A 25,044-nucleotide genomic window follows, 5' to 3' on the forward strand; every position below is an offset into this window, starting at 1 on the left:
CATGGACAGAAGAGTCTGGAGGGCTACAGTCCATAGGGTCTCAAAGAGTCGGACATGACAGAAGCAACCTAGCACACAGCACAAGGCACCAATGATTATAAGTTGTTTTAAGTCATTATTTTTTGTGCCCCTAAAAAATGGTGCCTCTTAAACTGAGACTCACTATTTTTCTATTTTAAGAAGAATGCTGATTTTAGAAATGTGAAAATGTGGAAGAAAATGTGTATCATAGACTCATTGGATCATATATTTAACTATCAGTGTAGTAAGACACTGATAAAAACCCAGCAGAGGCTGGCTGCAGAGCTTTAGCCTGGCTCTGAAAGCCCCTTACTGAGCCAGGCTTTCCTTGTTCTGGTTGTCCTGTTGTGGGGATAGGGGGGCTGATGGTGGGGGGTTGGAAATCCCAGGAGAGAATCCTGAGTGTTAGGAAGGGAGAAACTGGCAGACTCGAAGACGGGCTATTTGCTACCTGATAGGGATGCATTTCAGCAATGGGCTGAGTGGCCTTTTCAGCACTGTGGCTGTTCTCAAAGTATCAGTCCTGCTGCCGAAGGAGCTGTCTCTACCAGCCTTCTCTCTGAAAATGTGCTGACTTCAATCTAGTTCTGAGTGGTTAACTAAGTCCATTAAAACTGTGCCTAAAATAATGAATGGGTTTCAAAGGAGAGTGTATAATTTCTAGAGTTCAGCAAATAAGTATTTGATATTTTCAAGGCTCAGAATTATCTTCTGGAAATGGTTTTTGGCAATTGGTATCTGGTAGAAGTAGGTCAAAACTTCCTTGTATACTGGACATAATTGAGGAAGTGCTGTAAAGTTTTACTTTGTACCTTGTTTTGCCTAAATGCTTCATTCTACTTTAAATATTTAAAATATGGTATTCTACAAGGAGAATGCTGGTTGGCTATTGAAAATATGCTTCCAATGAGCCCTCTTGAATGTGAAATAGTATAATTTGGCCTACAGATGCCATTTCTGGATTTTACTATTTTTAAAACAAAAGGAGATAAAAGTATGTGTATATATCTTTGTAGTTATGATTACACATAAAATTTTACATTAAAATATCTATAAAATGTTAAGATGGATATCACATTTCACAATTAATCATCAGTTCTGTGTTATCTATTGAGGACTTATTTTTTTGTCAGTGTATCATGCCAGCATAGAGTATATGCCATAATGGATGTAAATGAAGGAAATAGTGGCACACTTTGTTTAGTTTTACATTCAAATGGAATATCAGATTAAGACATGAAAAAATTCCTTCCACATCCTGTTTTAATTGACAGATCTGAAGAAGAATATTCACTATTTTGATTGAACATATTTGTGTATGTGCACATGAGGAATGATTTTTTTTGTAGTATCTAAATGTCAATGATGAACTTGAATTATTCTTATAAACAGATTGAGTTATAAAAATAGGATGGATAGTAGGCAGGTTCCCTTTATCAAAGTCACTCCAGTACTTGGGAAAATCCAAGACAATTTTCTAGTTATGTGAAGGACAGGCAGAAAATGTGATGTCCAGGAGACTTAGAAAGGGGGGATTTAGAGGAAATCTTCAGGGCACGATGCAGTATTTGAGTGAATATGAGAACCCTGGGTTTCATACAGCACTTTGTGTCTTGGAGTCCTCAGCGCACATCTTCTAAAGGTAATATCTGTATGCAGAAGACTGTTATTCAACTGAATGTTTTCAGTATTCCAGCATATTTTGTGCTATTTATGATTTCATATATAGTTCACAACATATTTACATCCAGTGGCCACATTAATTCTGATTCATTTTAGTGCATGTTTATAATATCATATATCTGTTTTTCTTCCAGTTTTATTGAGTTATAATTGCATGTAACATTGAATAAGCTTAATGTATACAATATAATGATTTGATACATGTGTATTGCAAAATGCTTACCACAATGTTTAGTTACCATCTATCACCTCACATTGGAGAAGGAAATGGCAACCCACTCCAGTATTCTTGCCTAGAGAATCCTGTGGACAGAGGAGCCTGGTGAGCTGCTGTCTATGGGGTCGCATAGAGTCGGACACCACTGAAGCGACTTAGCATGCATGCATGCATTGGAGAAGGAAATGGCAACCCGCTCCAGTATCCTTGCCTGGAGAATCCCAGGGACGGAGGAGCCTGGTGGGCTGCTGTCTATGGGGTTGCACAGAGTCAGACACGACTGAAGTGACTTAGCAGCAGCATCACCTCACATAGTTGCAAGTTTTTTTCCTTGTGATGAGAACTTTTAAGATCAACTCTCTTAGCACCTCCCAAATATACAATATTTTCAGCTACAGTCACCATGCTGTATATACCCAAGACTTACTGCTGCTGCTGAGTTGCTTCAGTCGTGTCCAACTCTGTGCGACCCCATAGATGGCAGCCCACCAGGCTCCGCCATCCCTGGGATTCTCCAGGCAAGAACACTGGAGTGGGTTGCCATTTCCTTCTCCAGTGCATGAAAGTGAAAAGTGAAAGGGAAGTCGCTCAGTCGTGTCCGACTCGCAGCGACCCCAGGGACTGCAGCCTACCAGGCTCCTCTGTTCATGAGATTTTCCAGGCAAGAGTACTGGAGTGGGTTGCCATTGCCTTAACTGATCTTCTAATTGGCAGTTTGTATTTTTTGACCGCCTTTACCCAGTTACCCCACTCTCTGATGAACAACAATCTGACCTCTGTTTCTATGTGGGTTTTTTTTCCCCCTAATTCCACATGTAAGTGAGATTACACAGAATTTGTCTTTGTCTGTCTGAGTTACTTAGCATAATGCCCTCAAGGCCCATCCATGTTGTTACAAATGACAGAATTTCCTTCGTTTTTATGACTGAAGAGCATTTCTGTTTTGCCCATGGGCGTGTGTTTTCCACATTTTAGATGCTAGCCAAGACCATGTTGGCTTGGAAGTAGGCTTATTGTGTTCTAGCTCTTCACTGAGGTCTTTAATTCCATCCTACCATAACTGCCTGGGTGAGCCAGCAAGGCATCTGTCTTTTATTTTTTCATTATGTGATTCCCTATTCTTTTCCCCCATCTTCTAACTTAGTTTATTTTTCTGGGATATGAGTGAAGTCACTTCATGTTCACGGCAGAGTATGTGGGATTGTGTAGAAAAGAGAGGAAAACTCTACCTGTTTGTTTTCCTTCCACCTCCAGTCTTAGATGCAGATAAACTTCATGTCCTTTTACTGTGCACAGCTTTGTAATGCTTTACATAGTCGACCTCAGTTATTTTGGCATTCATGGCATCACTTTTTTTTTCTTCAAAAGGAAAAAATTAGAATATATTAGAATATATTTCCTGTGTCCTTAGAAAAGCAAAACAAGCTATTTTCTCAGATGATAATCGATCAATTTGGCAAGAGTCCAGCATAATCATTTCACAGAATAGGTAATAGACAAACCTATTCAGTCAATATGATCAGATAGACAGACAGATAGCATTTTAGCCATAAAATGGTTCTGGCAGGACCACTTATTTCCAGTGTATGTTTTCCAAGTTGAGCCTGGAAAGTGAAAGTGTTACTCAGTTGTGTCCCACTCTTTGTGATCCCATGGGCTGTAGCCTGCCAGCCTCCTCTGCCTATGGGATTCTCCAGGCAAAAATACTGGAGTGGATTGCCATTCTCTCCTCCAGGGGATCTTCCCGACCCAGGGATTGACCCTGAGTCTCCTGCATTGCAGGCAGATTCTTTAGCATCTGAGCAACTCATCTGACTTTTAGACTGTATCTTTGAATATTTTTTTTGAGCTGAACCATAATAAAGTTCTACAACTGTGAACTATATGCTGTATCAATTTATGTGGTCCCGAAATTCTTATATATTATCAAGTCACATATTGAACATTTCTTTCACACAGTAGAGGGACAAGTGCTCGGAGTGGGGGGTGTTGGTCATAACTCTATGTTAATGATTTTATAGAGCATGGTGATGGAGAGTACAGGTTCTAGAGCCATACTGCAGGGTTTAAATCCCACTCGACCGCATCCTACCACATCCAGGCTTCCCTGATGGTTTACACGGGTAGAGAATCTGCCTGCAATGCAGGAGACCTGAGTTTGATCTGGATCAGGAAGATTCCCTGAAGAAGGGAATGACAACCCACTCCGGTATTCTTTCCTGGAGAATTCCATGAACAAGAGGAGCCCAGCAGGCTATATATAGTCCATGGGGACACCAAGAGTCAGACACAGCTGAGTGACCAACACTTTCATACACTACCACATCCTGGCTCTGTAACCTTTAGCGAGTTTTATTCTGTACCTCAATTTCTTCATCTGTAAAAAGTGAGGATCAAAAAGTATTTGACAGTGCTGTTGAGAAAGTTACAGGAGTTATAGTGGGTTATGTGAGAATAACATGAATTTTGTATGGTAAGCCTGTAGCACATAAGGCTGCCTTGTAAACAGCACATAATTACTAGCTGATGTTAAGATTATTATGGTCATACTAATGATAATTGTTATGGTTTATACTAACAGTGTAATAAATGTTCAAATGGGAAGTAAAAGGAGTTGTCAGATATCTCCATGTTTATTCTCTAGGTTATGTCCCAGCTGAGTTGCACAGGCATGAAAAAATATTTTATTATTAATAATGTATTCTCCTTATTTCTATAATGATAGATAGAACTTTAGGACATTATATAAGAGATCCAAGTTTCATCTTAGGAAGGAAGAGTTTGGATCTATATATAAGCCAGCATCTGAATATACTTAAATATCTTCTGCTTGGCATTAAATTGATCTGGGCCGGCTTAATAGTTCAGCTGAAAAGGTTCATTTGTATTGTTTTAAGATATTTTTATTAATATAGATCACTTGTGCTAGTAACTGATCAACAGAATTCTTGTAGTATCAGCTTCGTAACCCAACTTGCTATCTTTTCCTATACTATCATCAAGAATCAAGGTACAAAATTCTGTTAATAGGTACTCAGGAGTAGCCACATGGTTGAAGTATAACCTGCCCCCCTCCATGAATGACATTGCTAAGTGGGATCGCATCCAGTGGCTTCAGGATGCTTCCTCCCTCACTCTTTCCTCACTCACCTTTGTCTCCCTCTCTCTCTCTCCTTCTTCCTCTCCCTCCCCATTACGTTGCTTGATTTATTCAGTCTGCACAGAAATGGCTCCAACTATTCCAGATTGTCAATCTCCCATGTGCCATGCTGCCTCTCACTCCCCTATGATGGCACAGGCTGTGTCCTCTGTCCAAACATTGCCTTTTTTCACCTGGCTCTAACCTACTATAATCTCACTTTGGTCATCATGTTCTATGAGAAGTCTTCCCTGATTTTCACCACCTTTTCCCTGCATGCCATGTTATTATTTTTACTTGCTGTTCTTCCCTGCTAGGGAGAAGGCAATGGCAACCCACTTCGGTACTCTTGCCTGGAAAAATCCCATGGACAGAGGAGCCTGGTAGGCTGCAGTCCATGGGGTCGTGAAGAGTCGGACACGACTGAGCGACTTCGCTTTCACTTTTCACTTTCACACATTGGAGAAGGAAATGGCAACCCACTCCAGTGTTCTTGCCTGGAGAATCCCAGGGACGGGAAAGCTGCCGACTATGGGGTCGCACAGAGTCGGACACGACTGAAGTGACTTAGCAGCAGCAGCAGCAGCTTCCCCACTAGACTATCAGTTCGTTTCTGTGATACTGACCAGTGGGGTCCTGTAGATACTCTGACAAATATCTGGTGTGCAGTAGGCGCTCAGTAGTTTTCCACTGAATGAATAAATTAAAGGATATATTTTGTACCTAAAAATTTAAAATACTTTGCACAAGTTAAAAGAGGCTAGCCTTGGTATGTCTAAGCAAAACAGGCTTAAGGTGTGTCTACTATTTAATTTTAGATTAAAATAGAAAAGCTTTTGTATTTTTAAAATTGGGCAGCATGTGGCACAGAGTTTTATTCCTATTGAAAAAGCAGTGCAATATTACAACTGTAGTTGTTGAAAAACTTTTAGATCTGATAAATAGTGATAAATAATATCATGAAAGCAAACTTTCTATATTTTAGTTTCTATTAAAGTAATAAGAAAAAAATCACTCTAAAAATAGATGAATATACCCAAATAAATTGGCATAATATTTGGTAAAGACAATGAAATGTTCTTGCAAACTTTTTTTTCCTCCTGTCTACTTTGTATTTATAGCACTTAAGCAACCATGTTACTCGGTTTCCATTTTCTCTTGGTCTTATGTGAAAACATATCTCCTTCACTGGAACAGGAATTAATTTAGAAGTCACTTTGCAAATAAGTAAAACCTAGAACTCAAAATAAAGGTTCTTGTGGTTTATATTATTTAGAGATGATAATAACTGATTATATGCTACACACTGCTCTAAGCACTTCACATGAGTTACATCCTTCTGCACCAAGGTGAGTTCTCTCATGATCCTGTGCTGAAGTGAGAAAACTAAGATACAGAGAGGTTAAGAAATGGGCCCAGGAACTTCCCTGGCAGTCCAGCGATTAAGAATCTGCCTTCCAACACAGAGGGTGCAGGTTTGATCCCTAGTCAGGGGGCTAAGATCCCACGTGCCATACAGCATGGCTGAAGGAAAAAAAGAATCAGGCCCAGTGAAGGACAGGGAAGCCTGGAGTGCTGCAGCCCGTGGGGTCAGCGACTGAACAAGCATCAAGCACAGCTGGGCGCTGGGTAGTGCTGGGGTCAGGCCCTGATGGTCTGGCTGTAGGACCCATGTCCTTAACCATTCTCTTAGCCTCCTCTAAGACCATAAGACTCTAATTTCCTGACACAGACTTGACTGTACAATCCTGTACATTGTTATGACAATGATAGTGTTGTATTTTTTTTTTTCTGTCCAGTAAAAATACTGTTTTTTGATAAGGAGTTTTCCTATGTGATATTAAGTAAAGAGCATGAAGGCTAGTTTTCAGAGTCTCATTCTTTGCATTAAGAGTTTATTTTCTGCCATTTAAATTCTTGAATAGATGTTGCTATTGGAGCCCCACAGGAAGATGACTTGCAAGGTGCGATTTATATTTACAATGGCCGAGTAGATGGGATCTCAACAACCTTCTCACAGGTGGGATAATACTATTCTATTTTCAAAAGAAACATTGGTAATAAAATCCTTCTCAAAACTTCCAGTGTTAACGTGCACTTATTTTTCTTAACTTGCCCTTTCAAATACTTAATACTGTTTCACCATTTTCTTATAATAACAGTAGATGGTCTCATTTTTAAGGTCATTAATAACTCTACAAAATCATTTTATTTCCATAAACAAGAGTTCTGGTTCACTTCCATTGTACTTTTGCTTTAACCTATTCCGGATTTCTCTCTGCATGTCATCAGATTTATGTTCTGAGGTAATACCCCTACTCTTCCAAGTAAGCCCATGTGGATTTGGTTAACTGTCTTGCTTCGTGGCTTAAAGCCCCATCTTACATGGAGGTCGTACAGGAAGAGCGCAGACTCAAATGAAACTCTGTGTTCATTTCAGTGCAAAGCAGTAAGATGAGAGCACTTTATTAAGGTTTCCTGACCTACCTCTGACTTTAATTTCATATTTTGAAAAATTGGAACATTTCATTGCATAGAAAAAAACTACACGCACATGCAGAGAAGAGAAATTTTTCCAAAGATACTCGTATGGAAACTTTAGCTAATACTGTTATTTTTGATTAGGCAAAGTGGGTAAATGATCCTCTATATAACATGAGAGAGATATCCTTGTCTATTAAAGAATACTAATTCTCTTGGACAACTCTGATACTTGTAAATCAACGTCTGGACCGGAGATTAGACACGTGGGATAGCAAGCACATATCTGGCTTGAGTTGTCCTTGTTAAATACTAGAAACCAATCTGGCTGAACAAGATGGTTATTATAAATCTAAGAAGTAGGCTCCACTAAGTGATCATAAATATCCTATTTTCTTATTATCAGTTTGATTCCTCATGTTACTCAGGGAAATAAGCACAGAGCCTGAAAAAAGCCTGAGGAGAGAGTGTCAGGAGTATTTTAGGAGATCTTTCCTACATAATTTTCCCTTTGCTCACAAGGTAAAGGAAGTAAGTGTTTTCATGTCACAAAATAGATGTCAGTTCTCCACTTCAAGCTGGAGACTACTCTTTCTCCCAGACACATGTATTAGCCTTAACTACAATGCATTTGTTAATAATGTGTCAGGGCTCATTATTTAACTAAATCATTGTTTCTCTGGGATATTAGATGCTTAAACCCTGCTTCCCAGTCAACTGGACTATTTTTTTCAGAGAATTGAAGGACGTCAAATCAGTAAATCATTAAGTATGTTTGGACAGTCTATATCTGGACAAATTGATGCAGATAACAATGGATATCTAGGTGAGTATAAAATTTACGTGGGTGCTGCTTTACGCTGAAGTACGTACAACAGGTAGAAAAAAGGGTTGATTTACTAGTGAGTTTTTTCCTTCATTTTTAGTACTCTTTTGAATTCACACACAGGTCAGAAATAAGTAATTACTAAGCTTATACACTGTTAGTTACTTAATATTTTATTCCTTGTTTTTGAAAAAGTTAAAAGCATTCAGGAGAATAAATCAAACATATGATGAAAAGAAGAGAATTTTTTAGTATATAATTTGAAAGAAGATATCTCAGCAAGTGTTTGTAGTCCAAAAATTGAATTTTCTTTTAGTAAGGCTGTCTTTATATCATATGTTTATATCATAATGTTTATGTTTATATTATATGATAAAGGGATGAATGTCATTGTAAATGAGCAGATTCAGACACATGTGAAATGAATCTTAAGACGGAAGCATATCTTTTCTAATTAATTTTCTGTAAATAGTATTTTGATATAGTCACAAGGTGATATGTAGTTAAGTATTTATGGCTGAAAGTAATTCTCTTTGACTAATGATGATCATTAATCTGTGCTATTTTTTTCTTCCTCCAGATGTAGCAGTTGGTGCTTTTCGGTCTGATTCTGCTGTGTTGCTAAGGTAAGGTTGATAGATTTCACCGCTTAATGACAATTGGGCTTAATTGTAAATGATGGGAGGCAGTTTTTTAAATCAGCACGATGGTAACCTCATGACACTCCTTTCGGTACTCTGAAATTTAATTATTGAACTTTAGGATACTTTTCCCATCTTACCTGGATATATACTTAAATCATCTAAGTCAGTATTTTTAGAGATTTTAATAAAAATTTATTTTGATTCATACATGAAAGCATAATTGAGTGTGAATATATATATGCTAGTAAGCAGTTTCATGAAATTACTTGATCAGTGGAAACTGACAATGCAAATGTATTTTTCACCTTAATGAAAAATAATTGTGCAATTAATATTGCTAATTTTATTTCCTTCTTAGGACAAGACCTGTAGTGATTGTTGAAGCTTCTTTGAACCATCCCGAGTCAGTAAATAGAACAAATTTTGACTGTATTGAAAATGGATTGCCCTCTGTGTGCATGGATCTGACACTCTGTTTCTCATATAAGGGCAAAGAGGTTCCGGGATATATTGGTAAGGGTGCCCTTACAGAATTAATGCCTGACAGAATGTGCACTTCCCTCATAAATCTCATGATCATCTTTTGAGGCTTTTCCATATTTCACCATGGAGTGGTTTTTAGGGCAGGAGAGAGCAGCCTTTCTTCATCACCTTTCAGATTCTTGCTTTGTTCCAGCCAATAAGTTGGATAAGTTAAGGCTTTAGTTGTTTAAATATTGTGGCAAGAAGTAGAACAAAAATATTACTTGCTGTATTATTTAAGGTGAACTAACTGAGCTTAATCTGTAAGATCTCTTTAAAAGAAAAAAAGCATCACCATAGCTCCTCCTGTTTTACTAGGCTTACTCAAGTCTTGAGCTGGCTTAAGTTGGAAGGCCTGAGAGGAAGAAGTTTCTTTTCCTCTTATCCTATCCTGTTTGGGTAATTGAAGAAGCTTATCTGAAAGCCTGGATCCTGGTTCTAATTTTGATAAATAACACACATCTCTTCAGGATTTACTACGACGATTGGTTCCTAAGAACCATGCCCACATGCCTGTACATAGACAGCTCTCAGTTATCTGCTCTGGAGAAAGTAGCTTATATATATAATTTTATTGATTTTTGACTGTGCTGGGTCGTTGTTGCTTTGTGCAGGCTTTCTCTACTTGCAGAGTGGGGGCCACTCTTCGTTTCAGTGCATGGGCTTCTCGTTGCAGTGACTCCTCTTGTTGTGGAGCACAGGTTCTAGGGCTTCAGTACTTGAGGTACATAGGCTTGGTAGTTGTGGCTTGTGGGCCCACAGAAGACAGGCTTGGTAGTTGCAGCACGTGGGCTCGGGAGTTGTGGCTCCAGGGCTTATTTGCATGTAGAATCTTCCTGCTGCTGCCAAGTCGCTTCAGTCATGTCTGACTCTGTGTGACCCCAGAGACGGCAGCCCACCAGGCTCCCATGCCCCTGGGGTTCCCGAGGCAAGAACACTGGAGTGGGTTGCCATTTCCTTCTCCAGTGCATGAAAGTGAAAAGTGAAAGTGAAGTCACTCAGTCATGTCCAACTCGTAGCGACCCCATGGACTGCAGCCCACCAGGCTCTTCCATCCATAGGATTTTCCAGGCAAGACGACTGGAGTGGATTGCCATTGCCTTCTCTGAAATCTTCCTAGACCAGGGATTGAACCTATGTCCCTTACATTGGCAAGCAGATTCTTTTTTTTTTTTTTAATTGGAGGATGATTACTTTACAATATTGTGATGATGATTTCCGCCATACGTCAGCGTGAATCAGCCATAGGTTTACATACGTCCCCCCTCTCTGTACCTCCCTCCCACCTCTCCCCTCATCCCACCCCTCTAGGTTGTCACAGAGCACCGGCTTTGGGCTCCCTGCATCATATAGCAAATTCCCACTGGCTAGCTATTTTACATATGGAAATGTATATGTTTCAGTGCTATTCTCTCAAATCATCCCACCCTCTCCTTCCCCTGTTGTGTCCAAATGTCTGTCCTTTATATCTGCATCTCTTTTTGCTGCCGTGTAAATAGGATCATCAGTACCATCTCTCTAGATTCCATATATATGTGTTATTATATGATATTTACCTTTCTCTTTCTGATTTACTTCTCTCTGTATAATAGGCTTTAGGTTCATCCACCTCATTAGAACTGACTTAAATGCATTCCTTTTTATTGCTGAGTAATGTTCCTTTTGTCTATGTACCACAGCTTCTTTATCCACTCATCTTTTGATGAACATCTAGGTTGTTTCCATGTCCTGGCTATTGTAAATAGCGCTGCAATAAACATTGGGGTACATGTGTCTTTTTCAATTAAGACTTCCTCAGGGAATAGGCCCAGTAGCGGGATTGCCGAGTCACATGGTAGTTTTATTCCTAGTCTCTTAAGGAATCTCCACACTGTTCTCCATAGTGGCTGCATCAGTTTGCATTCCCAACAGTACAAGAGGGTCCCCTTTTCTCCACACCTTCTCCAGCATTTATTGCCTGTGGACTTTTTGATAATGATCATTCTGACTGGTGTGAGATACCTCATTGTAATTTTGATATGCATTTCTCTAATAATGGGCAATGCTGAGCATCTTTTCATGCGTTTATTAGCCATGGTATGTCTTCTTTGAAGAAATGTCTGGTTAGTCTTCTGCCATTTTTTTGACTGCATTGTTTATTTTTCTGGTATTGAGCTGCATGAGCTGTTTGTGTATTTTAGAAATTAATCCTTTGTCAACTGTTTCATTTCTATTATTTTCTCCCATTCTGAGGGTTGTCTTTTTACCTTGCTTATAGTTTCCTTTCTTATGCAAAAGCTTTCAAGCTTAAATAGGTTCCATTGGTTTATTTTTGTTTTTATTTTCATTACACTAGGAGGTGGGTCATAGTGGATTTTGCTGTGATTTATGTCAAAGAGTATTCTGGCAGGCAGATTCTTATCCACTGTACCACCAGGGAAGTCCTGAAAAACTAGCTTTGATATGGTTCATCCAACATTGTGGTTAATCTCAAATCTTATATATGTCACTTCATAAGCATTATTTTTTTCCTAGCAAGTTAATGTTCCTGATTATATTATATTTAAGCTAATGTTAGGATAACTACTAATGAAACTGGCCCATGGTAGGAGAGAAACATAAAAGAGTTTACCATTTTGATGTTAAAAATTCATAAATTTCCTGTACCCCACAAGATCTATCAAGAGTTGTTCATACCCTTGACCCTGCACGCTGTCCTCTGAACATCATGAACGGAAGCAAATACTGAACCAAGCTTTAGATATGTGACAGAGGCCTCAGTCTGTCTTAGCCTGTAATAAGAAGTATAGAATGAGCCTGATATTTTCTACTTTAGATCAGATTCATTTTTTTAACTTTAATTTTATTCCAGTATAGTTGATTTGCAATGGTTTTAGTTTCAGGGGTACGGCAAAGTGATTCAGTTATACATATATTCATTCTTTCTTAGATTCTTTTCTTACAGATATAGATCAGATTCATGTTTAATAATGCTCCGCAAAAGTCTTCATTAAAGATTCAGTGATAGGACAGTGAAAAGAACCTCCATCTGATTAGTGGTTGAAGAAGTAGCCATTTGAGAACACAACCCTAGTGACACAGTGACACAGGAAAGCTGATGGATTATCTGAGAGATACGCGTTAAATATATTTCCCTTTATGGAAAATCAGTGTTTGTTGTACTACCAATTCCATTGTGACCAAATACTTCTTTAAATGGTTGAAAACAAATATATGAAAATCATAAATAATCACAGCATTGTTGCAGAAGCGCACGTTATAGTTGTTGTAAAATGACTCCTTGGGAGAAATAATTCACATGGTAAACATATTCAGTAAAACCAGGACATTTTGCCCTTACTGCAAGTGGATTTTTATTTCCCTTCTTTCATGTACTTCTTGTCTGAGCTCAGGGTGATGAATGTGTAGATGGCAATTTCAATTGCAACTCTGTCTCTGAGACACTGAATCTTGGTTATTGTAGTTCTGAAGATGAACTTTATTTTCTAAATAAAAAGAATGATGAGAGATTCATTTGAAGTTTGTAGGAGTGATGTAGATTTTATACTTATGTTCCCTTGAAGTAAGTAGATAAAATCCTTCCAGAAGAATAAGTTACTCCTAAAGTATAAATGAACGCTTGAGGAATTATATAAATTATTTCAAATATCATTTATGAATTATTGCTCCTGTTTAATGAATGACATCCCCAAAGACTATTACATGTAGCTTGTTTTGCAAGGAAACTTTTTTATTTTTCAATTTTTTACATTGAGGTATAATTGGCATACATTATATTAGTTTCAGGTGTACAACATGATGATTCCATATTTGTGTATATTGTGAAAGAGTCACCAAAACAATCATCCCTTATCATACATAATTGTAAATATTTTTCTTGTGATGAGAAATTTTCAGGTCTACTCTCTTAGCATCTTTCAAATGTACAATACAGTATAATTAACTGCAGCTCCCTGATAGCTCAGTTGGTAAAGAATCCACCTGCAATGCAGGAGACTCTGGTTCAATTCCTGGGTCAGGAAGATCTACTGGAGAAGGGATAGGCTACCCACTTCAGTATTCTTGGGCTTCCCTTGTGGCTCAGCTGGTAAGGAATCCACCTGCAATGCGGGAGACCTGAGTTTGATCCCTGGGTTGGGAAGATCCCCTGGAGAAGGGAAAGGCTACCCACTCCAGTATTCTGGCCTAAAGAATTCCATGAACAGTGGAGTCCATGGGGTCGCAGAGAGTCGGGACATGACTGAGCGACTTTTACTTTCACCATGCCATACATTACATCCCCAGGACTTATGTGGAACTTTGTATCTTTTGATCTTCTTCACCTGTATTTCCCATCCTGCACCCCTCACCTCTGACAGCTACCACTCTGACAAAGAACCCTTTAAAACTAAGAAATAGATCTGTCTTTCCTAATAAGATCAGTCTTGGAATTTTATGGTTGTTATAAATTTTTCTTTTTGTTTATTGGCCATCTTCTTTAGCAGATGATCATTTACGGTGTCAGATTTGAAATAAATTCTTATCAAACTGCCAGAATATTTATCGAGAAAGTGTCTGACTACATTTGTTTTTGCCCAAATCAACACTGGAAAATCAAGCCAGAAACCAACAAAGATAAGGAAGAGAAATACTCAGGGTCTAGGGCTGGCAAGGAGATGTCAGAGTCAACTGTTATATAGGTTTGACTCATATCATCTGTTCACTCTACATTTAAAAAAAAAAAGAAAGATAGAAACCCCTCAAATTGGAAACAAATGAAAATAAATGAACCTAAACCATGCTTGAAGGGCTTCTCTGGTAGCTCAGTAGTAAAGAATCCACCTGCCAAGCAGGAGACCAGGTTGGACTCCTGGGGGTCATAAGATCCCCTGGAGAAGGAAATGGCAACCCACTCCAGTATCCCTGCTTGGGAAATTCCATGGACAGAGGAGCCTGGCAGCTACAGTTCATGGGATCACAAAGAGTCAGACACAATTGAGCGACTAAGCAGCAGCAGCAGCAAATCATACATGAAATTAGTTCTGTAACCGCACAAGATAAAATTACTCCAGGTGACATCTGCCTGCAGTACTCTGCCTGTTCTTCCTCAGTCAGATGTTCTAATGACAAGAGGACTCTAAGAAGGCTGCAACTTCACTCAGAACTTTTATTATTAGTAACAACTTTGGTATTGTAGTTTTCAAATGTTTATATATGGGTGGTGGTATTGGTTTAATTGCTAAGTCGTGTCCGACCCTTGGATAGCCTCATGGGCTATAACCCTCCAGGGTCCTCTGTCCATAGCATTTTTCAGGCAAGAATACTGGAGTGGGTTGCCATTTCCTTCTCCAGTTTATATATGGGAGGATTAAGCAAATAACCAAAGATGTTAATTTTCAAAGTTTATAATTCTTTTTTTTAATTTGTAAAAATAATTTTTGAAATATACATTTAAAATTGTTTCCTCTTTCATATTTCAGGCTAGTTTTTAGAAAGTTATTTAATAAAGACAATTTAATATGTTCCCAGTATCCTATATAACTGCTACTATTATCACTTCAAAGATAAAGAAACTAAATACCTGTATATCATTATATTCATTGCGATGCTCTCTACATTTCTGCAGTTTTGCTTTATAACATGAGCCTGGATGTGAACCGAAAGGCAGAGTCTCCGTCGAGATTTTACTTTTCTTCCAATGGAACTTATGATGTGATTACAAGAAGCATAAAAGTACAGAGCAAAGCAACTAGCTGCCAAACACATCGAGCGTTTATGCGGGTAACGTAAACGTGTTTTCATTAACAGACATGTAGCCTTCAGTATTATCAATACATTTAATTCTTGCTGCATTGGTATGTTTTATAAAACATAGTGAAAAGTGTTAATGCCTCCTGAACTACCTAATCTACTCCTCTGTAGTCTAGATGTTAGACACTCCTGTGACCTGGACAATTCAAACTCTTACTTACTGCTGCTTCTTTGCTTCATACTTATCACATTTAGTGCATCTCTGTTTTCACAGATTTGCCTTTTCCTATCCTCAGTTGTTACTGCCCCATCTCTGTTTACATGCTTGCCTAAAAATGTAAATATCGAGTAGCTCTGCTGAGCCCCAAACCTATGCCTGGTAGATATTGGGGGCTGGGGGGAGGCTTTGGAAGTTGGTTTGCTTTTCATGTGACTTTAAGAAGCAGAATCAAATGTGGCTGCTTTTGGATTGTGCCTTTGTCTCTGGGCCAGCGCTGTTGGTGATGTCAGTGGGAGCTCACACGGTTGTCGCACGGTGGGGATCATCTGTGGGCCAGGATGATGGCTCTCGTGATCGTCTGGTGTGTATTCTGCCAAAGCATAGCCGATTTCATGTTTCTTTTATTAAAACACTCATTCCCAAACTGATCATCACGTTCCTTGCGTTGGTCACATTTTATCGTACGAAGCAGTGCCAGGCCTTTTTCATTAGGGAATGGTGTGCTTCATCAGAAAATCTATTGTCACAAAAAAGCCAAACTATTCCCGGGAGCCCTTTCTGGGATTTCAAATAGTAGCCTCAGCTTGGCCCTTAATTTTCCCTTAGATACTTATTGCAAGCAAATGCAAACAAGCAACAGGACTATTAAATGTTAAGAGCAATAATCCTTCTGCTATTTCCTCATTTCCCTTAACAATTTTTATTATTGTACTAGGGTAAAGCTATTAAATGGTCGAGAGTCAAAAGTATGGAATGATATTAGAGTAACCATCACTGATATGGTGGGGATTAGAGAGGTTTTTTTAAAATTCTACACAGTTAATTTTATTCCAGTTAACCAATTTTAGAGACGAACATTGAGGCCATTTCAAAGATAATAAAAGGACCAGCATTAGACATTGATGAATATATTGTGTTGAACTTGTATGAATGCCAGTAAATTGATCTGATTTATTGGTCCTATTTCTTGGTATTGTTCCTATGACTGAGGGTCCATCAAAATTGTGCACATTCCTCAGAATAAGCTTGTACCCAAAATGACAATTGAGCAGAGGTTTCTGTGTTAGTTGCATCTATACTTGTTGCGTTTCCACAGTAGCGACAGCAGCAGGTTACAGCCCTGACTTTAGGCCATAATGACCGTCAAAAATAGCATTTAGCTCTGGGATTGGTACATAGTGGGCCTGTTTATTAAAAACTGATGGCTTCTTCCAATGTTGTTTTTCCTTTCTAACTTACCTTGCTTTTGTTTGGGACGTTTTAAACCTATTACATAGAAAGTCAGAAGGCTACTCCAACACCCTCCCTTGCAACAAATCCAAAGGGTAGGTGTAAAAACTACAGAAGCAGCTGTCCTAACCTTGAGTTTTGTCAAGGACTTCTAGCTGTTAATTTGGGAAGAGATGAAGATTTACTGTGTGCATTTCCCACCCTCACCAGCATGGTATCCAAGGCATTCAGAAACATTAACTGAGCTGCCCCTTTGTTCTGTAAAACGTGTCCAGTGTCAGGGGTGTGTTATACATATGCACTCGACCTCAGCACCCGATACAGTGAAATAAGGTGATACTTTTTAATCATGTTCTCAGGCCCACAGCCCCCACCTCTCAGAGGACAACCCGCCTGCAAGTCGGGCATGCTTCCTTTGTGTAGGTTCTGTTGGCTAAACCAATTAAGCTCTACTTCTCCTTCCAATTAATTTAATAGATATTGAGTACCTACGTGGTGTCAGGTTGTTTGAGACTTTTATATATGTCAATGACTGAAACATAAAAAAGGTTACTACCTTTATAGAGCTTATAGTGTAGTGTGGTGAGATAAACAACAGTGTAACAAAATGTAATTTTTTTGTAAATTTTATAGTGTTTTAGAGGAAGATAAGAGTGTTAGTTGCCCAATCTTTTCCAACTCTTTGCCACCCCATGGATGCTAGCCCACCAGGCTCCTCTGTCCATGGAATTCTCTAGGCAAGAATACTGGAGTAACCGTTCATTTCTCCAGAGGATTTTCCTGACCCAGGGTCTCCTGCATTGCTGGCAGATTCTTTACCATCTGAGCCACCATATGGGTAATGGAAAAAGGAAAGGAGGACAGACAGAGCACAGGAAATAACAGAGTGCTGGGGAAGGAGTAAGGGTGCAGTTTTAAATAAGGTGCTCAGAGGGAGTTTCATTCAGGTGACATTTGAGCAAAGACTTGAAGGAAGCAAGGAAGTTACCAGGGGCAATGTAGATACCTGGGGCAATGGTCCTCAACTTTGGCATCGAACAGCATCACCTGGGAAGCTGGTTAAAACCACAGATTGCTGTGCCCCACCTAGAGTTCTTGATTCAGTAAATCTTCAGTGAGGCCTGAGAGTTTCCATTTCTATAAAGGGTGCAGGCGATGGTGATGCTGCCAGCTTGGAAACTATGCTTTGAGAATCCCCCCATCCAGGAGGAGAACAGTACAGGAAGAAGAATTAGGTAAAAACAAAAACCTCAAGACAAGAACATGCCTGGTTGTTTTAGAGAATCATGGGGAGGCAAGGATGGCTTTGGAAAAGAGAGCAAGGGGGAGAGTAGCAGAAAAAAAGGTCAGATCACATAAGACCTGTGATTTTCTTTCTCCAAATAAAATGGGATCTATTGCAGAGTTTGGAGCAAGAGAGGCGACATGATATAACTGAGCAATAATAAGGAATACTCGAACTGCTTCCTAATTGCTATGTCGAGCCTCGGCAGCCACAGATTGACACAGGACGAAGAGGATACTTCAGTAAGTCAGCTGAGAGATGACGGCTCCAGTGAAGATGGTGGTAGTGGATATGGTGAGAAACAGGGGACGACAGATCCTGCACAATTTACTGAAAGATTGGATGTCTAACATTCGAGAAAGAAAGGCTCCAAAATGATTCCAAGGTTGTTAGCTGAAGCCACTAGAAGAACACTGTTTTTATCAACAGGGCAAGGGAAACAACTCTCAGGTGGAAAATGTTGACGTTCAGTTGTGGCCCTGCTGAGCTGGAGCAATTTGCTTTACTTTTAAGTATATAGAGCAATTCAGCATTTCAATATACTCATCTGGAGTTGGAGAATGCTCTGGAACCGGAAATACCATGCCTCTTTGGCATACAAATGAGGTTTAAGGTCATATGAGGTGGCTGAGATGATGACAAGAAGAGAGAAGAGGCAAGGTCTGTCCTCTGGGCACTACAACATGGAGAGATTGAGAGAGAAGGCTTACAATGGCGGTGAGAAGGACCAATCAGTAAGGAAAGAAATCAAGAGCTCCTGGCATCCTGGAAGTGAAGTGAAAAAAGCAGGGTAAAGAGGAGGGCATGACGGTGTTTTCAGTGCTTCTGCTTAGTCAAATAAGATGAAGACTAAGAACTCACCGTCGGGTTTGGCAATGTACAAGCTGTTTGTGATCACAACAACAGTGTTTCAGAGGAACAGTAGGGGAAAGGAAAGGAGGAGAAGAACTGGAGACAGACAGTAGTTTATTCTTTCACAGATTCTTGCTCCAAAGGGGACTGAAGAAAAGGGGCTGGGAGTCAGTAGCCGACAGAAGTAGAGTGACTCTTTTTTTTCTTTTAAGATAAGAGGAATAGCATGTTTTTATGCTGATGGGTATGTTCTAACAGAGTGACACATTTAGGAAATAGATGAAAGAATAGTTGGAGCAAACTTCTCAAGGCAAAAGCAGTGGGATTTGATTGTACAAATGAAGGATTGATTCTAGGGAGGCACAGGCATAGTTCCTTTGTTTCTGTGTAGATGTTGGGCACGTGTGTGTGGGAGGACTGGAAGTTCTCTTCTGATTGCTTTAATCTTCTCAATGAAGTAAGAAGCAAAGTCATTAGCTTCAGTTAGAATGGAAGAGCTGGTGTTTAGAGTTCGGGAAGAAGATGTGAAATAGTCTTCTCAGAGTGTGAGAGAGTGAGAGGGAATAGTATGGTCCTGAGATGGCATTAGGCTCTCTCTTGCATCAGAAAGTGAGATGAGTCAGTAGGGCTGTGGTTTTTTCCAGTCACATTCAGCCTGATAGGTGGGAGTAGATGAGAGTCAACCATGGTTGTGGTCTGCCAATAGAGTGACACAAAGGAGAAAAGAAAGAGTTGAGGAGTAAGCCAGTGAGTGGTTATATTGTTGTCCATGAAGATTAAGCAAGGTAAGGAGAGGAGATAGGACATTAAGAGGGTGGGTGAGGAACAGGGGGAGAAAGCTGAATTGGAGGTTCCAGTGGGATCAGCAAATTGCTGGACTTGAGTATTAAAGACAATGAGCCAGGAAGATCTCACCAGTTTTACAACATATAAGAGGCACTGGGATCTGAAGGTGAGGAAATGATTGAATTTTGTTTTTATTCTTTCACATAATTCATTGGTGATCTCACGTAAATAAAAGTTTTTAACCCTACTTATATTTTAAAAGCTTGTTACAGTCTTTGATGGTAGAAAATTTGGCTATTTTTAAAATTCCAAATCTCTCAAAAATCTTCACTTTTATTACATCCTTCTCTTTTAATCAAACATTTTAGTTTCATGTATTAGATCTTCTTGGAATATGGTAGACATTTTTAACAATTAATAATTATCACATCACTGGAATATAAATTTGTTGGTATGTTATTTTTCTGAGACTATATGGTCTTTTATCTGGTTGGTAAGCACATCAGATTTCTCAAGTCTACTTAATCTACTCATAATTAAAACAGGTATTACATAAGATTGTTTTATGTGAATGGTCAAAATGTGTTCTTCAGAAAATAGGAAGGTAGAAGTTATTATTTTTTCCTTATAGAACTCCCTTTTTTAGTTGGAAATGGCAATCCACTCCAGTACTATTGCCTGGAAAATCCCATGGACAGAGGAGCTTGGTAGGCTACAGTCCATGGGGTCGCAAAGAGTTGGACACGACTGAGCGACTGCACTCATAATTATGCCAAGCTTTAATTTTTGCTATTAGAGCCTTAAAATTATTAGATGTTATGAAAGAAGAAACTAGAATTTAGAGTTGGGAGTTAATAAAAGGTTGCTATGATAGAAAAGAATGGTTAATTTTTATGACTTACAGTTGTTTTATCTATCAGAATTGTATTAGATATCACTTTCCCCTTTTTGAAAATGTTCCCTCATTCATGTAAGCATATGAAAATTAATCTTTGTCTTTGTTGCCTTCATAAATACAACTTGATTTGGTCTTAGTGAGTTCTTAGGAAAAGAGCTTAGGACAGGGGATAATTTGGAGGCTATTTTGATTTAACAAAATCTAATCAATAATTGCCAACAATTTTTTAGAAATGTTGGAGCAGCCATGCTAGTGAGACTTACCTTAAGGTTTTTAGAGATGATATTTCTTAATTGATCTTGATGGAATCTCTGCATCAAAACACTCACTGAGGTTTGGAAAGAGAACAAACGATCCAATGAGCTTAGTGGCCTTAACATGTTCTGTAACAAGCATGAAATCAACCCACCTGTGTATTTAGTTTGGAGAAGGCAATGGCACCCCACTCCAGTACTCTTGCCTGGAAAATCCCATGGATGGAGGGGCGTGGTAGGCTCCAGTCCATGGGGTCGCTAAGGGTCGGACACGACTGAGCGACTTCACTTTCACTTTCACTCATTGGAGAAGGAAATGGCAACCCACTCCAGTGTTCTTGCCTGGAGAATCCCAGGGATGGGGGAGCCTGGTGGGCTGCCGTCTATGGGGTCACAGAGTTGGACACCACTGAAGCGACTTAGCAGCAGCAGCAGCAGTGTATTTAGTAGACTATAGTTTATTCTTTCTTTGCTTTCTCTGAATCCTAGGTTTCTGAAATAAAGGAATTTTATTTTGTTACATGAGTCTTTGGGTGACTTCTAAAACCCATCATTTTGAGTAATAACTTCAAAAAAATGAATGTGCATTTGCTTAGTAAATATATTTATTTGTACTTTATTTGCTTATATTTTTAAGCTATACAAAGTTATACATAGTTTAATGAAGTACCGTTTGCTCCAAAGTAGTTATATTTTAACCTCAACACACCATGGACTTTCTGCTGAAAATCTAAGTGCAAGCAAACTATATAACTATACTGATATTATGGTTTCCTAGATGTAGGTTGATTATTCCAACATATATTAATTCTTTGTTAAATTCAAGGTCTTTGAAGATATTATCCTTTCCATGTTTGTATTCTTAGAGTTAGCACAGCTCATTAAACAAGGCCCTTAATTGAATAATATTTAAGAAATTTATTGATGACATGTTCTCAGTGCTTTTTAAATACTTCTGTGAGGAAACAAATCTGTGAATAGTCTACAGGTATAATGGTTAGAGTACCCGTCTTGGGGATGTTATCTTTTCTCTGGAAGGTTTAGTCCCAGGTATGTGACAGATCACCCTCTGAAACATACTTAGCAGATGAAATGGTTATAATTACACATGGCCTTCCTGGCTCTGATTCCAATCTGTGCCCTAGTGTTCCCTTCTCCCATACCAACTCATTCCCCACATTGGCACCAGAGCAGCATTTCAAAAGCACAAATCTGATCACATTCCTTATTTAAAGGTCTTCTACGTGAGCATTTTCCGTGCCCTTTCAAGTGTAGATTAGTGTCTCTCCCTGTTTTGCACTTGTGTCTGCGTGTATCAGAATGTTCATCCCCCACCACATGTGTAGACTTATGGGTTATAAACTGTGCCATAGACACTGACTTTCAGTTTTGTGTCCCTAGATCCTGCCTTCTACAGAGCAGACCCATGAATAGATATCTTCACATATTTATTTATACCTCAACATCATTTTTCATTCGGTAATATTTTGTAAATATTTCTGGCTCCACCCTTTAAATAAATTCCTTCACTGCATAAACACAGTAGGAGGACATGAACCTACAGCTCCATTCTCAAGTTGGCCATACTACAAATTTCTGTGAAACCAGACAATAAGGCAGACTTTGTGTAATTTCTGGCATGTGCCAATTTGCATGCTTGTGAGTGTCCTATTTTCATGTAATTGTCCATAAAAATGTGGCATGGAATCTTCATTATTTTTAATATAGATAGCGTGTGCCCATCTAAATTAAAAATTTCAAGCAAATCTACTTTTTCCCTCTTATATATTAATTAGTCACTTTAAGACATTCTTGATATTATAGCTTCTGTCCTTAGGTGGAGCTGTTAAAGTTAAGTAAGTGTGAATATCTGTCAAATACAGTTCTTGTAAGAGTGCACGTACATTTTATATATTGTGAGCAAAGCATAATTAATAGCTAATTAGGATAATGAAAGTAATATACACCAGATGTAGAGAAGACCTTGTGGAAAATTAGTATGAATTAGATAACATGTGATGTGGTCAAAGCAAGCTTGTTGAGAAGAATTAAAACAGTGGACATGTGGAGGGACAATCAGTGGCTGTCTAGCTCCTACACCTAGGGAATAATTTAATCAAGTTTGCTATTGTAGTACTCAGGGCTTCAAGCTGTTCCATTTTCACAAGTCAGTAACTTGGGATTTGGACCTTGATTTGCAGCATTCCTATATGGTCAAGGTTTCAGGTTGAGATGATCACTTACCGAGTAATCTAATAAAAACATCTCCGTGTGTGAGAATGGGAAAGCCGTGAGGGTCTTGAGTGCTTTGAGTCATGCTGCACCTCTTCCAGGTACCACTTCATTAGTACCAGTCTAATTGCCTCCCTAGTGGCTCAGCAGTAAAGAATCCACCTGCCCGTGCAGGAGACATGGTTTGATCCGTGGGTCGGGAAGATACCTGGGAGAAGGAAATGGCAAGCCATTCCAGTATTCTTGCCTGGGAAATCCTAAGGATAGAGCAGCCTGCTGCTGCTGCTAAGTCACTTCAGTCGTGTCCAACTCTGTGTGACCCCATAGATGGCAGCCCACCTGGCTCCCCCGTCCCTGGGATTCTCCAGGCAAGAACACTGGAGTGGGTTGCCATGTCCTTCTCCAATGCATGAAAGTGAAAAGTAAAAGTGAAGTTGCTCAGTCGTGTCCAACTCTTAGCGACCCATGGATTGCAGCCTACCAGGCTCCTCCATCCATGGGATTTTCCAGGCAAGAGTACTGGAGTGGGGTGCCATTGCCTTCTCCAGCTACAGCCCATGGGGTCGCAAAAATGTTGGATATGACTTATCAACTAAGCAATATTTGTATTAGTAGAAAATGTAGCTCATTTTCTATTTAGTGTTCATTAGTTGGCAATAGACAGATTTTATTTTTTCTCACTCCTTCCAAATAGTCACCAGAATTTATTATAAGAAACTAACGTTCTGTAATTCCTTGGTTGGCTTATATGGCTACATTTTGAGGTAATATATGCACATAATAATCATATTTAACATCTTTTGAGATCTTAATACATACCAAGCATTGAGCTAAGTGTTTAACATACATTATGCCACTGAATCCTCACAGCAATAAAGTGTAGGTGTCATAATCACCATTATTACCAACCATCTTCAGATGAGGTAATTGGCCCATAGATTATGTAATCTGTCTAAGGTTACATAGATAACAAGTGAGGGACCTGAGGTTTGAACCCTAGTACTCTACCTTCAGACCACTTGATTTTATCCATATATATATGTATGTTGTTAATGATGAGAAGAAACAATTACACCCCTTTTTAATTACATAAAGACATAGAATAGGTGTAGAATTTTATGTGATGTGTCATATTATTAACTAACTTTTATCAAAAATTAATACAGATGTAAGCAGCATGGCTATAATCTTTATGATAGGTATTTTTTCTATTCATTAGGGGTTATTAATTTATGAGCTTTGGAAATCTGCCTTTAGACAGAAATGTTTAAGCTATACTGCAACTCTGAATTGTCTGTAAATAAATAGAAATCCACTGACATTATTCACTAGGATATTTGTCAGTTACAATGTCATGGATCTACTAAGGAACTAAGTGTAAATATAAACCTCATAAATGTAACTCAATTATAGTTAAAATTAATATGTCTAGTCCTAGTGAAAACACTTGAGTTCTTTTAATGGTCAAGAGGGACTTTGCTGAATCTATTTTTTTAACAAGAACTATAGTTGGGAAAGATTGAAGGCGGGAGGAGAAGGGGATGACAGAGGATGAGATGGTTGGATGGCATCACTGACTCAATGGACATGAGTTTGGGTAAACTCTGGGAGTTAGTGATGGACAGGGAGGCCTGGCGTGTGGTGGTTCATGGGGTCGCAAAGAGTCGGACACGACTGAGCAACTGAACTGAACTGATAGACTGAAATGGGTATATGAAAACTAGAGTCAAGCCAAGCTTTACATTTAAGTTTTTAGTGTGAAAGACAATGAGTGTGATTTTTTCTGAGTATAGTACCAATTATAATACCAAAATAAAAGAAAAGAAAAACTGCATAGCTCCTTTGTGCATGCTGAATCACTTCAGTCATCTCTGACTCTTTGCAACCCTGTGTGTGGACTGTAGCCCACCAGGCTCCTCTGTCCATGGGATTCTCCAGGCAAGAATACTGGAGTGGATTGCCATGCCCTCCTCCAGGGGATCCTGACCCAGGGATTGAACCTGCCTCTCTCTGCATTGGCAGGC

The 25,044-nt window shown here is 39.0% G+C and overlaps 1 protein-coding gene across 2 annotated transcripts in view; it reads left to right on the forward strand.

The window, feature by feature from the left end:
- ITGA4 (integrin subunit alpha 4) overlaps positions 1-25,044 on the forward strand; it is a 99,182-nt gene that overhangs the window by 39,584 nt on the left and 34,554 nt on the right. The window contains exons 11-15 of one of the 2 annotated variants that reach the window (XM_013968519.2): positions 6,986-7,080; positions 8,277-8,367; positions 8,948-8,993; positions 9,370-9,524; positions 15,139-15,293. In XM_013968519.2, coding sequence (XP_013823973.2) covers positions 6,986-7,080; positions 8,277-8,367; positions 8,948-8,993; positions 9,370-9,524; positions 15,139-15,293 — 542 coding nt within the window. Of the gene's footprint in view, positions 1-6,985; positions 7,081-8,276; positions 8,368-8,947; positions 8,994-9,369; positions 9,525-15,138; positions 15,294-25,044 lie in introns of those variants that run through there. The other variant, XR_001919766.1, reaches the window with a different exon arrangement.

The sequence above is a fragment of the Capra hircus genome, chromosome 2 (assembly GCF_001704415.2).
Source record: "Capra hircus breed San Clemente chromosome 2, ASM170441v1, whole genome shotgun sequence".
Taxonomy (NCBI): domain Eukaryota; kingdom Metazoa; phylum Chordata; class Mammalia; order Artiodactyla; family Bovidae; genus Capra; species Capra hircus.